The sequence below is a fragment of the Leucoraja erinacea genome, chromosome 17, assembly GCF_028641065.1.
Source record: "Leucoraja erinacea ecotype New England chromosome 17, Leri_hhj_1, whole genome shotgun sequence".
NCBI classification, from domain to species: Eukaryota; Metazoa; Chordata; class Chondrichthyes; order Rajiformes; family Rajidae; genus Leucoraja; species Leucoraja erinaceus.
The window spans coordinates 38,503,579-38,519,055 of record NC_073393.1 but is presented as its reverse complement, the minus strand read 5'-3'; the positions used below and the strand labels follow the sequence as shown (position 1 = coordinate 38,519,055).

The 15,477-nt window shown below is 44.5% G+C and overlaps 1 protein-coding gene across 2 annotated transcripts in view; it reads right to left on the bottom strand.

The window, feature by feature from the left end:
* piezo1 (piezo-type mechanosensitive ion channel component 1) overlaps positions 1-15,477 on the bottom strand; it is a 278,272-nt gene that overhangs the window by 130,759 nt on the left and 132,036 nt on the right. For both annotated transcript variants that reach the window (XM_055649000.1, XM_055649001.1), the window contains exon 5: positions 6,004-6,154. In XM_055649000.1, coding sequence (XP_055504975.1) covers positions 6,004-6,154 — 151 coding nt within the window. The remainder of the gene's footprint in view (positions 1-6,003; positions 6,155-15,477) is intronic.

The following is a 15,477-nucleotide window of genomic DNA, read 5'->3' as shown; positions in this document are numbered from 1 at the left end:
ATCAAATTAGTAAGACATGACCTGCCGTGTACAAAGCCGTGCTGTCTGTCCCTAATTAGCCGATTCTCTTCCAAATGGGAGTAAGTCCTATCCTGAAGAATCCTCTTCCATAGCTTCCCTACCACTGATATGAGGCTCACTGGCCTAATTCCCTGGATTCTCTCTTCGTCCTTTCTCAAACAAAGGAACAGCATTGGGCTCTCTCCTGTAGCTAGAGAAGATGCGAACATCTTCGCCAAGGCTCATGTAATCTCCCCCCTAAATAACCTGGATAGATCTGAATAAGGGGTAAGCCATTTAGAATGGAGACGAGGAAAAACCTTTTCGCACAGAGGGTTGTGAATCTGTGGAATTCTCTGCCTCAGAAGGTAGTGGAGGCCAATTCTCTGGATGCTTTCAAGAGGGAGTTCAATAGAGCTCTTAAAGATAACAATGTCAAGAGATATGGGGAGAAGGCAGGAACGGGGTACTGATTGTGGATGATCAGCCTTGATCACAGTGAATGGTGGTGCTGGCTCGAAGGGCCAAATGGCCTCCTCTTGCACCCATTGCCTATTGCCTATTGCCTATTGATCCCATCTGGTCCTGGAGATTTGTGTACCTTAAAGAGCCACAACCCCACACATCCTTGTGTACAAACTGCTCTTACATTTAGTAGGGGGTGGCCTTCTCAATGAGGGAGTTTTATGGACCTCAAACACAATTATAGGTGGTACACAAAAAAGCTGGAGAAACTCAGCGGGTGCAGCAGCATCTATGGAGCGAAGGAAATAGGCAACGTTTCGGGCCGAAACCCTTCTTCTCACCGGAGACAGTTTCACAACCTCCTCTCTAACTGACCCCCATCTGTGATTACCGCTGACTTTCTCCAGCTTATTTGTGTACCTTCGATTCTCCAGCATCTGCAGTTCCTTCTTAAACACAATTACAGGTGGACTGGATTTCACTTGCATTCTTCATTAAAACAATTCTCTGAATGTATGATATCTGTTGGTATAATTCCAGGATTGGATTGAAATTAAATGTCTCCAAAACATTTCTGTCTTTTGATGTTACCATAATATTTTAGCTGCCGTGCAATCAGTAAAGTATTTCTAGCAGAATATTGACACGGGGTAAGGTGCAGGCACCACTGCGTCAAATGTGAAAGCGAGAAAGGTTGGCCATCTTTCTTCACATGTCATTGCTTCTACATGCGGAGATTAAGGCGGTCGACTTTTCCATGAACCGCGTGGATGAAATCACAGACGGAATGTGGAGTTATATTTCATGCATCAAGAGCTATAACGTTTCACAGCTCGAGCTGGGAATATGTCGTATGCCTGGTGCAATCATAAAAATGGGAATTTTATACACCCTGAAATGTTGTGCACAATGTTTAAGATAATCAAATGAATTACATTCTATGTGCCCATGACGTGTAGGGACAAATGTAGTTACATTTTGGCTAATGCAATAAAACCCGGAAAAGGACGCACTTCAAGTCCACAGTATGTTTTTTTGCTGAACATTAAATTCTGTAAAAATCTGCTTACCCACCACACCACCTCCAGGTCCCTCAGATCGGCTGACTTGGGGTTACTGAATATCCCGCGGTCTAGGCATAAGCTCAGGGGCGACTGCGCCTTTGCAGTTGCAGCTCCTAGACTGTGGAACAGCATCCCCCTTCCCATCAGAACTGCCCCCTCCATCGACTCTTTTAAGTCGAGGCATAAAACATTAAACTCATCTTTACCCTCAAGCTTTTCTTGAAGTCCTCTGAGGGAGGGTTATATGTATGTATGTATGTATGTATGTATGTATGTATGTATGTATGTATGTATGTATGTATGTATGTATGTATGTATGTACTTAATCTATGAACCACTGTTGAACCAGGCTCGAAGGGCCGAATGGCCTACTCCTGCACCTAATTTCTATGTCGTATAATGTTAGTACCTCCACCAATGTAAAGCACTTTGGTCAACAAGAGTTGTTTTTTAAATGTGCTATAGAAATAAAAGTGACTTGACTTGACTTGAGTATGTGTTTCCCATTGATTCATCTTGCTCCAGTTTCAGTCGCTGTTGGAATAACTTGGTGAATAGTATGTACTAGAGTCACACAAAGTTGTCATGGCAATAACCTCTAATTCACTAACCTGTGAACTCCACACAGATTACAGAGACTAAACGACCTGTCCCACTTACACGACCTTTACAGGCGACTGCCGGCACCTATCATAGGTGGCCGAAATTTTCAACATGTTGAAAATTCAGTGGCGACCAGAAAGACGCTACGACTCTTTGGAGACCCCTCACAACCATAGCAGACCGCTCACCACCATACAGCCTGTATGGTCATGAGAGGTCTCCAAAGAGTCGTAGCGTCTTTCTGGTCGGCGTTGAATTTTCAACATGTGGAAAATTTCGGCGACCTATGACTTGTGCCGGCAGTCGCCTGTAAAGGTCACGCAAGTGGGACAGGCCCTTTAGTGTAGTCTTTAGGTGTTGAAGTAAAGAAGACAACTGTATCCCAGAATACAGATGCAATTTGCCTATTCTTCAATCACATACATTTTGTTTGGATGGCTACATATATGAAATGAAAGCTATATGAAAAAGAAAGAAGGAAAACTAGTTGAAAGCCAATAGTTTAGTTTAGTTTAGTTTAGAGGTTGCAGTGCAGAAACAAGCCCTTCGACCCAGCGAGTCCGCACCGACCAGCGATCCGCGCACATTAACGCGCGCCTACGCACACAAGGGACAATTCACACTTATACCAAGTGTACAAACCCAAGCCAATTAACCAACAAACCTGTATGTATTTGGAGTTTAGGAAGAAACCAAAGTTCTCAGGGAAAACGCATGTTGTCACGGGAAGAACGTACAAACTCCGTACAGAAAGCACCTGTAGTCTGGATAGAAAGAGCTGTAAGGCAGCAATTCTACCACTGCGTCACTGCACCGCGTAAGTTTATTTGCTGCATTGACTATAGACGGGGGAAATCTTGAAATTTAATAACCACATCATCATTATTTGGGGTTAAATTCCAGTGTAAGAAATTAAGTTATGAATGTGGATATATAGATCACAATGGCAAACTTTGATTGGGAAAGACTAGCTGTGCAAACGTAAGGCAAGGCGAGGTTCGTCACCACCTAACCAACTCCAGAATCGGGATGTGTGAAAGACTGTAGAAACACACGCAATATCATTGTTCCAGCATCAACAGTATTTTGCTTTTGTTTCGAAAACATTTTTGTGAATTGGTTTGGATGGACCATGAACAATGGCACACTTGTGTTCACTGGATTTGTACATTCTGGTGCCATAAATACTCTGTGTGACACGTTGTCATCATGCAGGAATAGACACTATGTTGACAAGTTTATTGACAATTGTGAAATGCACCAGAAAGTCTTTATTGGGGCTTAACTCATTTAAAATGTCGGTGGGATCCAGGTTTAGTCTTTAAGTCTCCAGTCAATGACTGACCATAAACGGGATGTGGTGGCTGAGTAACGGAAGGACAGGTCAAGAGATGTAGATAGAAACAAGTCAAGATGCAGTTGTACAGGGTCTTGGTGAGACCACACCTGGAGTATTGCGTACAGTTTTGGTCTCCAAATCTGAGGAAGGACATTATTGCCATAGAGGGAGTGCAGAGACGGTTCACCAGGCTGATTCCTGGGATGTCAGGACTGTCTTATGAAGAAGAGACTGGATAGACTTGGTTTATACTCTCTAGAATTTAGGAGATTGAGAGGGGATCTTATAAAAACTTACAAAATTCTTAAGGGGTTGGACAGGCGAGATGCAGGAAGATTGTTCCCGATGTTGGGGAAGTCCAGGACAAGGGGTCACAGCTTAAGGATAAGGGGGAAATCCTTTAAAACTGAGATGAGAAGAACTTTTTTCACACAGAGAGTGGTGAGTCTCTGGAACTCTCTGCCACAGAGGGTAGTTGAGGCCAGTTCATTGGCTATATTTAAGAGGGAGTTAGATGTGGCCCTTGTGGCTAAGGGGATCAGGGGGTATGGAGAGAAGGCAGGTACGGGATACTGAGTTGGATGATCAGCCATGATCATATTGAATGGCGGTGCAGGCTCGAAGGGCCGAATGGCCTACTCCTGCACCTAATTTCTATGTTTCTATCTACGAAACCTCAACATGAAACCTCACAAGCAAAAGGCTCAACTTCACATGGACCCTGGATTGCTAGAATGAATTTGTCGAATAGGCCTAAATTCTCTGGCGTTGAGAAGAATGAGAGTGAATCACATTGGGTGGATGGTGTAAGGCTGGCATTTGCATGAGAGTCCAGAACTAGGAAGCATTGCGTCAGAGGAAGTGTCAGACATTCAGGACGCTGTTGAGGGGGAAGTGCTTCATTCACAGACTTCAAGGCTTATGAAAGGTTGGGATTGTCTACATTGCCGGTGATTAGACAAGGAGTACATCCATCCCCTGTGAGTGGGGAATGGGGAGGTGTGGGGATGAGGAGGGAAAGTGGAACTGAGGTGTAGGATCAGCCACATATCTTTCAAATGGCGGAACAGGATCAAGGGGCAGATTTTGCTACAAGCCCTTGGGTTCTTGTGACCTTCTTCCATCTGACATGAGGAAATTGAAAAAAACCTCCTAAATGGCCAACTGGTCCTTAGTTTGCCATTTGAAGCTGGTATGGCCAAGGAAACAATTTACAATTGCAGACCGGGCCCAATCCCCTCAACAGACTCCGATCTCCTTACCTAACAAGCGAGCCCTTCAGCCAAGCCCTCCATCTGATTGACGGGTAAATGGTGAAACTAGCCTGCCGCTGTTATTTTCCAATCCACATCCACAATTTCAGCCTGGGTTTAGTGTTGCGTCATCATCACACCCACAAGCCAGCTAACGTTAGCTAACAACACTTGACTGACAAGTAGAGTCAGGTTTCAAATTCAGCACCTTCTAAGGAGAAAAGTCCAGCAAATGTTAGATCCATCTCACCGGCTGAACAGTCCTTTATGGGTCTGCCCATGAATCTGCCTTTGGTCTGATAGCTATTCATGGAGGAATTTCCAGCCATTAAACCTTTATTATCTTCTACCTTCAAAGCATCAGTTACAAAAAATCTTGGGAATGTTATGTTCTAATATACACATTTTTTTGTAACTGCAACCGGCCCCTTTGATTGGCACCAAGCTAAAATGAAACACCTCTCTCCATAGAGAGGCTCAGAGCACGACAGTGAGTTAACCCTCGACATTCGCCTTCCAGCTGTCAGCTCCGAATATTAGGGAATATCCAAGAGCTGATTACACGTCTTATTTCTTTTGTTTGGGATGTAAAAAGGAAATCCTAATAAATTGAAATATAAAAGCTAATGAATAACGTATAATACTCATATGAACAAAGCTCATGGAAATATTACTTTTTAATTTTTAGCTTTTAACTGATGTATGTTCAGAGAACATGCGGTGCCGCAGCGGTAGAGTTGCTGCCTTAAGGGCCTGTCCCACTTACACAACCTAATTCACAACTTTTTTTACTCGTGGACATTTTTCATCATGCTAGAAAAACGCCCCGACCTACTTGATGTCACGAGTACCTTCGACTAGCTACCTACGACCTCGTGACGACCATGCTGCGAGTACGAGTCAAGGGCAAAGTCGGCAGAGGTCGTGAATTAGGTCGTGAAAGTGGGACAGGCCCTTTACAGCGCCAGAGACCCAGGTTTGATGGCGACCACGTGTGCTTGTCTGTACGGAGTTTGTACCTTCTCCCCGTGACTGCGTGGGTTTTCTCTGAGATCTTCGGTTTCCACCCACACTCCAAAGACGTACAGGTTTGTTCGGTTCATTGGCTTGGTATAAGTGTAAACTGTCCCGAGTGTGTGTAGGATAGCGTTGATGAGCAGGGATCACTGGTCGGTGTGGACCCGGTGGGTCGAAGGGCCTGTTTCCGCGCTGTATCTCTCAACTAAACTAAAACGTTCCTTCGCAGATTTCTATATACTTCTCAAATGATGATACTTACTTCCTCACTGCTGACTGCGTCCTTGCTCAGGATTGACTTCCTTCTCTTAGTCAAGCGACTACAAAAAACTAGTGTGATGCAACTGATGATAAATATTCCCAAATCTGGAGCCACCAGTCGAACGCTGTTTGCAATATCATTCAGATTGAGCCTGGGGGGGGAAAAACGAGAAAAAAATCAACAACCATGTTTCTTTAGCAATCATTTAAATAATGTGGCAGGGAATAAACTGGAGCATAATGAGTTACAATACTACCTTTTTACAATCTATTTGACTGCGCAAATCATGTACAAAGCAAGAAATAATTTACTTCCAAGAAATATACAAAAACTGATTATGGAAAGACAGGGTGAGTATAATTTGAGAGGGAAACAGAATTAAAAAAAACTCAATGTCAGAACAACTCTTAAAAGTATGTGCATAGCAATCTGTGGTATGAATTTGTGGAATGGTCTGGAACTGGAGATAAAACTTAGCACAAGCATAATTCAGTTTAAAAATATGTACAAAAACACTTGTTTAAAAGGATATTGGGATGAAGATAGGTGATTGTGAGTGGGATATTTGTTATACTGATTGTATTGGGAAGGGTGATTATAGGGTGATGGGTTGTATATATGACTAAGGTACTGTACAGTATATGAGGGGTTTTGTTTTTGTTTTTTTTTCTCTCTTTTCTGTATGGCTTTGTAAATATTTGATTAGTGTATAAATGTAAATAATTTGGTGTACATATAGCTGCTGGTGTACATATGCTGTACATATAGCTGCTAAATTTGTATAAGATAATTATAAGCAGTTGAATAAGGGGTGGGAATTAATAAGCTTTGGCTTCTTCCTGCTTTTCGGACACAAACGATTTCATTTATTTATAGATATTGTCAGTGGCGGACTGGCCAGGGTGTCAGCTTGCCCGATATCAAGTGGGCCCCTGATGAAGTGGGCTCCCTATATCAAGTGGGCCCCTGATGAAGTGGGCCCCCTTTGTCTCCTGGCAACCAATATTCTTAGACCCAGTCCGCCACTGGATATTGTTTATGACACTTTATAAATATTCTTGTTTTGTTTTTTGTATGCTGTTTCACACTTGCTATTTATTCTTTTATTCTGTTCGAAATAAAGAATTGAATTAAAAAATAAATAAATAGAATCCAAACCATACTGGTGAAAATGAATCAGCTTTCCTGGTGAAAGCAGTTTCGGCAGTCAAAATGCAAATTATAGATTTACAACATTAAGCCAGCTATGAGGGGCTGTTTATTTCACCCGCAGAGTTTATGAGCATGCAAAACAAAATGTAGACACTGATGCCCAGTGCTGTTAGAGGTTTTATGGGATGTTTTAACATTTTACCATGCATCTTTGTTAATTTGCCTTGGCAAATGTTAAGGTGATCTCAGCTGACCAAATTAGTGAGGATACATTGCGTGGTGCATTATTGACTCAGCAGGGAGGCAACAAATGGTAAAAGGCCTTTCAGCAAGAATTAGTCAGTGATTACATATAATGTGGCATTCATTTGTAGGTGTAAAAACAGTGAACTGAACAGATGCGCCACTCAGAAAACGCTACAAAAGAAAACATGCTGAATGGAAATGCCAATGCAGTACAGAGTGGATACACCTATCACAATACTAAATCTCCAGGAGATTTACCAGGTTCCAAACCTAGATACATGAACGGCCAAATTAACCGTGCAGGTAGTAGTAAAAATATTTTCAAAACAAAAATCAGCATGTGGAAAATTTCATGGAAGAAAAACAAGAATGAGAAATTCATTGAATATATCCAATATTTCATTAAATATATATCCAATGTGACTTAGTCTAGCGAACTGTCCACTACAAACATGTAGGAAGGAACTGCAGATACAGTTTTAAACCGAAGATGGACACAGAGTGCTGGAGTAACTCAGCGGAACAGGCAGCATCTCTGGAGAGACGGGTGGGTGGTGCTTCTGGTCAAGACCCTTCTTCAGACTTCCTCTACAAATAAATGATTGAAGTATCGCAATACCATTGTGTTTCATTTTCTACTTTTCATGTTCCTTTAGATGGCTGGAAACTTGCCCAGCTTAACAAAACTTATTTTTGCCGTTTGCCTCCCCGGAGTGAATGTTGGCAATCTGCCACCTCATTGCTACGATGCTGCAGCTTAAAACAGCAGCCTCACAAAACATTTGCACAAACCCTGCTGCTGCTGCAGATGTATTATTGTCACTTCACTAAGGACAAATTTCAGGTCTGGTAAATTGTAGCAAATCTCTGCTAGTTCAGGCTGATCGTAGAGAAACCTGGATATGGAAATTATTTACAAGTCAGCCAGAAATTAGTCATAAATTAACCGTGAGGAATGAGAACGCAATGTTTGGACTGACTGACTGCACAACCTCAACCCAAGTCACTCTCGTCCCCCTCAGTGCAGGTTTCCCAGCATTGTGTGGAATCGGGCGGGAAGGCTGAATACCGGCAGTGAGGTTAGAGAAAGTGCATGTCAACGTCTGCTTCAGCTGGGATGGACTGGAGGGGAAAGGACCTGGGGAGCTATGTGGCTTGGGTGGGAAGGGCTGAGTGAACCACAGAGTTGCGGAGGGAACGGTCTCTGCAGAATGCGGAAAGGCGTGGGTGGTGACTGGTGGTGCGGTCATGGTGAAGGTGGCAGAAATGTCGGAGATGCTGGGCAAGGGATCCGTCTGAGATGGCAGGGGAAAGAAAACACCTTTATTAAAAAAACAAGAATATCTCAGATGTCCTAGAATAGAAAGCCTCATATTGACAGCAGGTGTAGCGGAGACTTGGAAATTGAGAATAGGGCCTAACGTCTTTATGAGGCAAGGTAAATAGTGAAAGGTCTGGATAGAGTGGATGTGGAGAGGATGTTTCCACCAGTGAGAGTGTCTTGGACTGGAGGTCAGAGGGCAACATCGTCGGGAGCTCGCAGGTCACAGGCTGGTGCCTGTTTTCCGGAGCTCCCGTGGCAACAGCTGCGTCCGCTGGACTGGAGGGCGGCAGCTTCGACCACCCCCGGGCCGCGGAGCTTGAACCGCGGGACTGACTTACCATCGCCCGGGGGGGTATCGCCTCAGCGCAGAGGGAGAAGAGGAGGGAAGAGACAGTAACTCTAAGACTTTTGCCTCCATCACAGTGAGGAGGTGCTTGGTGAACTCACTGTGGTGGATGTTAATTTGTGTTTATTGGGTGTTGTTATTATTACATGTATGGCTGCAGGCAACAACATTTCGTTCAGACCAAAAGGTCTGAATGACAAATAAAGGATTCAATTCGATTCAATTCAAAACGCGTTTCTTTAGGAGGGGGATGAGGAGGAGTTTCTTTAGTCAGAGGGTGGTAAATCTGTGGAATTCATTACCACAGAAAGCTGTGGAGGCCGTCAATATATGCTTTTAAGACAGTGATGAATAGATTCTTGATTAGTACGGGTGTCAGGGGTTACGGGGAGAAGGTAGGAGAATGGGGTTAGGAGGGAGAGATAGATCAGTGTATTGAATGACGCAGTAGACTTGATGGGCCAAATGGCCTAATTCTGTTCCTATCACTTATGAACTTAAGTTGGGAGGAGGTGTAATCCAGATAGGGGAGTTAGTGGGTTTGTAGTTGATCATCTGCCCGTTGCAATGGAGACAGAGAGATCAAGAAACTGTCAGAGATAATCCAGGTGAATTTGAGGGCCAGGAGAAATTTAGTAGTAAAGTTAAGGCCCTGTCCCACAGGAGACCTAAACAGCAACGTCTGGTGACCTTGCCCGCCACCCAAGGTTTCCATGAAGTCACCGGAGGTTTTGGTCACTCTCCTTAATGGTCGAAAGTGGTTTCCGCGTGGTCGAGGCTTCATCTAGGTTGCTGCTATTTTCTCATCATGTTTTAAACCGGCCTCGACTAAAAATAGGTTGCTGCTTTAAAAATAGATAATTTTTTAGTCGCAGGTCTAGTCGAAGCCGGTTTTCTTCATAGTTGTGGAAGGTTTTCAACATATGCGTGGGAGGTGGTAGGGGGTTGCAGGTCACCTCGACCGTGATTTTTGTTTGGGTGGCGGGCAAGGTCACCAGAGGTTGCTGTTTAGGTCTCCTAAGTGGGACAGGGGCTTTAGTGAAATTAACGAGCTCTGCATGTGCGAAGGAGGCAGCATCAATGTAGCAGAGGAAGAGTTGATGGTGCTAATGTATATTTGGAACAAGAAGTGTTCGACATAACCAACAAAAAGACAGGCATCGCTGGAGCCCATACGAGTGCCCAGGGCTACACCTATAACTTGAAGAAAGAGAGAGGAGTCAAAACAGAAGCCGTTGAGGCTGAGGACAGGTTCTGCTGGGAGGAGGAGAGTGTTAGTAGTGAGAAACTGATTGGGGCTCAGTTCAACGAAGAACCAGAGGGCCTTGAGACCTTCCCAGAGGTGGATGAGGAGCTCAGGGACTGGACGTCCCCCGGTACATATGAGAAACTGAAGGTTATTGAAGAGTTGAAGAGCATGTGAGGAGCTTTGGATGTAGGTCGGAACGGTCTGGACAGGGGGGGGAGACAGGATGGAATCAAAGAATTTGGAGGTGAATTCAGTGGGTCTGGAGCAGGCAGAAACTATGCGTCTGTTTGGGTAGTCTGGTATGTTGGTTTTAGGAAGGTGGAAGCGGGGAGCATTAAGGTTGATGGCGATGGAGGAGAGATCACTAGATCAACCAAATTAGATTTAAGTGTAGAATCGAGCAACTGTCTATATGGTGCCAGCACAATAACCTGGCCCTCAACACCAGCAAAACCAAGGAACTGATTGTGGACTTTGGAAGGAGTAGGGTGGGGACCCACAGTCCCGTTTATATCAACGGGTCGATGGTTGAAAGGGTCAAGAGCTTCAAATTCCTGGGCGTGCTCATCTCTGAAGATCTTTCCTGGTCCGAGAACACTGATGCAATTATCAAGAAAGCACATCAGCGCCTCTACTTCCTGAGAAGATTACTGAGAGTCGGTTTGTCAAGGAGGACCCTCTCTAACTTCTACAGGTGCACAGTAGAGAGCATGCTGACCGGTTGCATCGTGGCTTGGTTCGGCAACTTGAGCGCCCTGGAGAGGAAGAGACTACAAAAAGTAGTAAACACTGCCCAGTCCATCATCGGCTCTGACCTTCCTTCCATCGTGGGGATTTATCGCAGTGGCTGCCTCAAAAAGGCTGGCAGTATCATCAAAGACCCACACCATCCTGGCCACACACTCATCTCCCTGCTACTTTCAGGTAGAAGGTACAGGAGCCTGAAGACTGCAATGACCAGGTTCAGGAATAGCTACTTCCCCACAGCCATCAGGCTATTAAACCTGGCTCGGACAAAACTCTGAACATTAATAACCCATTGTCTGTTATTTGCACTTTATTAGTTTATTTATTCATGTGTTTTGTAGTCAATGCCTACTACAGTGGCTTGCAAAAGTTTTCATACCCCTTGAACTTTTCCACATTTTGTCACGTTACAACCACAAACGTAAATGTATTTTATTGGGATTTTATGTGATAGACCAACACAAAGTGGGGCATAATTGTGAAGTGGAAGGAAAATGATACATGGTTTTCAAATTTTTTTACAAATAAAAAACTGAAAAGTGTGGCGTGCAAAAGTTTTCAGCCTCCCTGAGTCAATACTTTGTAGAACCACCTTTCGCTGCAATTACAGCTGCAAGTCTTTTTGGGGTATGTCTCTACCAGCTTTGCACATCTAGGGACTGAAATTTTTGCACATTCTTCTTTGCAAAATAGCTCAAGCTCAGTCAGATTGGATGGAGAGCGTCTGTGAACAGCAATTTTCAAGTCTTGCCAGAGATTCTCAATTAGATTTAGGTCTGGACTTTGACAGGGCCATTCTAACACATGAATATGCTTTGATTTAAACCATTCCATTGTAGCTCTGGCTGTATGTTTAGGGTCGTTGTCCTGCTGGAAGGTGAACCTCCGCCCCAGTCTCAAGTCTTTTGCAGACTCTAACAGGTTTTCTTCCAAGATTGCCCTGTATTTGGCTCCATCCATCTTCCCATCAACGCTGACCAGCTTCCCTGTCCCTGCTGAAGAAAAGCATCCCCACAGCATGATGCTGCACCACCATGTTTCACAGTGGGGATGGTGTGTTCAGGGTGATGTGCAGTGCTAGTTTTCTGCCACACATAGCGTTTTGCATTTAGGCCAAAAACTTCAATTTTGGTCTCATCTGACCAGAGCACCTTCCTCCACATGCTTGCTGTGTCCCCCACATGGCTTGTGGCAAACTGCAAACGGGACTTCTTATGCCTTTTTTTCAACAATGGCTTTCTTCTTGCCACTCTTCCATAAAGGCCAGATTTGTGGAGTGCACGACTAATAGTTGTCCTGTGGACAGATTCTCCCACCTGAGCTGTGGATCTCTGCAGCTCCTCCAGAGTTACCATGGGCCTCGTGGCTGCTTCTCTGATCAATGCTCTCCTTGCCCGGCCTGTCAGTTTAGGTGGACGGCCATGTCTTGGTAGGTTTGCAGTTGTGCCATACTCTTTCCATTTTCGGATGATGGATTGAACAGTGCTCCGTGAGATGTTCAAAGCTTGGGATATTTTTTAATAACCTAACCCTGCTTTAAACTTCTCCACAACTTTATCCCTGACCTGTCTGGTGTGTTCCTTGGGCTTCATGATGCTGTTTGTTCACTAATGTTCTCTAACAAACCTCTGAGGCCTTCACAGAACAGCTGTATTTATACTGAGATTAGATTACACACAAGTGGACTCTATTTACTAATTAGGTGACTTCTGAAGGCAATTGGTTGCACTGGATTTTATTTAGGGGTATCAGAGTAAAGGGGGCTGAATACTTTTGCACGCCACACTTTTCAGTTCTTTATTTGTAAAAAAATCTGAAAACCATGTATCATTTTCCTTCCACTTCACAATTATGCGCCACTTTGTGTTGGTCTATCACATAAAATCCCAATAAAATACATTTACGTTTGTGGTTGTAACGTGACAAAATGTGGAAAAGTTCAAGGGGTATGAATACTTTTGCAAGCCACTGTATGTTCTGTTGTGCTGAAGCAAAGCAAGAATTTATTGTCCTATCAGAGACTCATGACAATAAACTCACTTGAACTTGAACTTGAACTTGAACTAGATGGTATTTTTAACCTTACAGTGAATGCAACTCTATAAGTTATTGTTGCCAACTTTACTCAAAATTCAATGTAACTGTGACTAAATCATTCCAGCAGTCATTTCCTGGTGCAATTGCAAAATTGGACGAAGCAATTTCTGACCTTGGATAATAACCAAATGATTTGCAAAATGCTAATTTCCTCCCTTGCTGGAAGAAATCAGGGCTTCCGGTTGACGATCACTGAAGAGTCTTGCACAATCAGGAGCATCGCACACTATTTTGTTAGTTGTATTACTATTTAGAGGGACGTCCCCCTTTGTTTAATCATTCTGTATTTCCTGATTATTCTGTATCTTCTCTCTTTCTATTTTTTTCTTGTTTTTTCTCTTTATGTACAACTACTACGGTCTGACGCAAAACTGCATTTCGTTGTACTGATACTTGTATTTGTGCGATGACATTAAAGTTGAATTGAATTGAATTGAATTGAATTGAATTCGTTGAGATCAAGGGGCTTGATGGGCCACAGCTTCAGAACTTGTTGCAGACTGCTCTGGCACCTCCAATTACACAGGCTGCCCCAGCAAACAGTGCGTGTTTTCTCCGATATACCGCTGCAATGGCTACCCCCTTGCAAATAGCCTTGGGTCCGCAGCAATGACAGCTCTTTCCAACAGCGACATTTTTCTCTGTATTAAGATGCGTATGATCTGATCTAAATAAGGGTACATTTGAACTCACTATCACGTTTCAGCTTATTTCTAACGACAATGTTAAAGGGTAAAAAAAAAGGAAAATCTGATTGTTTGGGTCTGAACATTGACTGACTTGTGCCTTTTCCAATTCATTGCTGTATTGGTGGATGTTGATCCTCTGCACTATAGTTCCATGACCCATCCGTGGCTGCAGTCTGGAAGATGAGTCCACTAAGATGACCTTGGCGAGCTGCAAGAAGATCTTACCCAAGATAGGCTGAATCAAGATTGCTGGCCAGGGCGATGTTTGGTTTAGTTTAGTTTAGAGCTACGGCACGGAAACAGGCCCTTCGGCCCACCGAGCCCGTGCCGGCCAGTGATCCACACATATTAACACTATCCTAAGGGACAAATATAATTATAACACTATAAGGGACAATTTTACATTTACACCAAGCCAATTAACCCACAAACCCGTACTTCTTTGGATTGTGGGAGGACACCAAAGATCTTGGAGAAAACCCACGCAGGTCACGGGAAGAAGGTACAAACTCCATACAGACAGCAGCCATTGTCAGCATCAAACCCAGGTCACCGGCGCAGGAAGGCAGTAGCTCTACTGCTACGCTACCATGCCGCCCTGGTTGAGAAGTACACGAGTGCTTGTACTCCCTTGTACCTCTCGTGCTGCCTGAGGGGCTGTGGTGAATGCTGACTGAGTGAACTGATGAGGGGAGACATCAGTGGCACCCTCTCAGGGGACTGGGTGGACAAGGAGGCAACACCGCACTGCAACACTACCCGACTGCTTCTAGTTCCACAGCCCGACTGATGCAGAATCAGGTGCCTGGATCCAGGGGGCTTTGATCCTCACTGCACAATCTGAGCAGGGCGCTGCTCGTGATGAAGAGGGGCGTGAGCTGTGGTGTTCGTGCCCTTTCACCGGCAGAAGAGTGAACTGCCGATGTCCAACGCTACTTTGTTCAAGCAGGAGCGGCACCTCGTCACGTGTAGCGAAACAGACTGTGCCTAGGCACCCCCCCCCCCCCCCCCCTCCCTCCCCCTGGTTCCTGGTGCTGACCTTGTAGAGCTTCAACCTGCTGTAGAATGGCAGAAACCAAACCACCAGCTGGATCATGGTGAGGCCATGTAGTCCCAATCAGCTGCTGCGACTCCACAGCAGCTGCCAGCTGGTCTATATTCCAGTCAATGGATATTTTTAAGGCAGAGATAGATAAATGCTTGATTAGTGTGGCTGTCAGGGTTATGGGGCCAAGACAGGAGAATGGGGTTAAAGCCCTGTCCCACTGTACTTCATTCCAAGAGCTCTCCCGAGTTTAAAAAAACCCCATCAAACTTGTGGAAGCACATGGAATGAACGTAGCGGGTACGTCGGAGCTCGGGGACGTCTCTTAGTGGGTCGTAACGCTAACGGCAGGTACTCAGTAAACGCTGTAAGCTCTGTTGAAAAATGTCCACGAGAGCCCCGAGTACCTACGAGCGGCCATTACCGTAAATCTCCGAGTTCGAATCTGGGCAAACTAGGGAGAACTCTTGAATGAGCTCATACAGTGGGAGAGATAGAAGGGAGAGATAGATCAGCCATGGTTGAATGGTGGAGTAGACTTGATGGGCCGAATGGACAAATTCTTCTATCAATTATGAC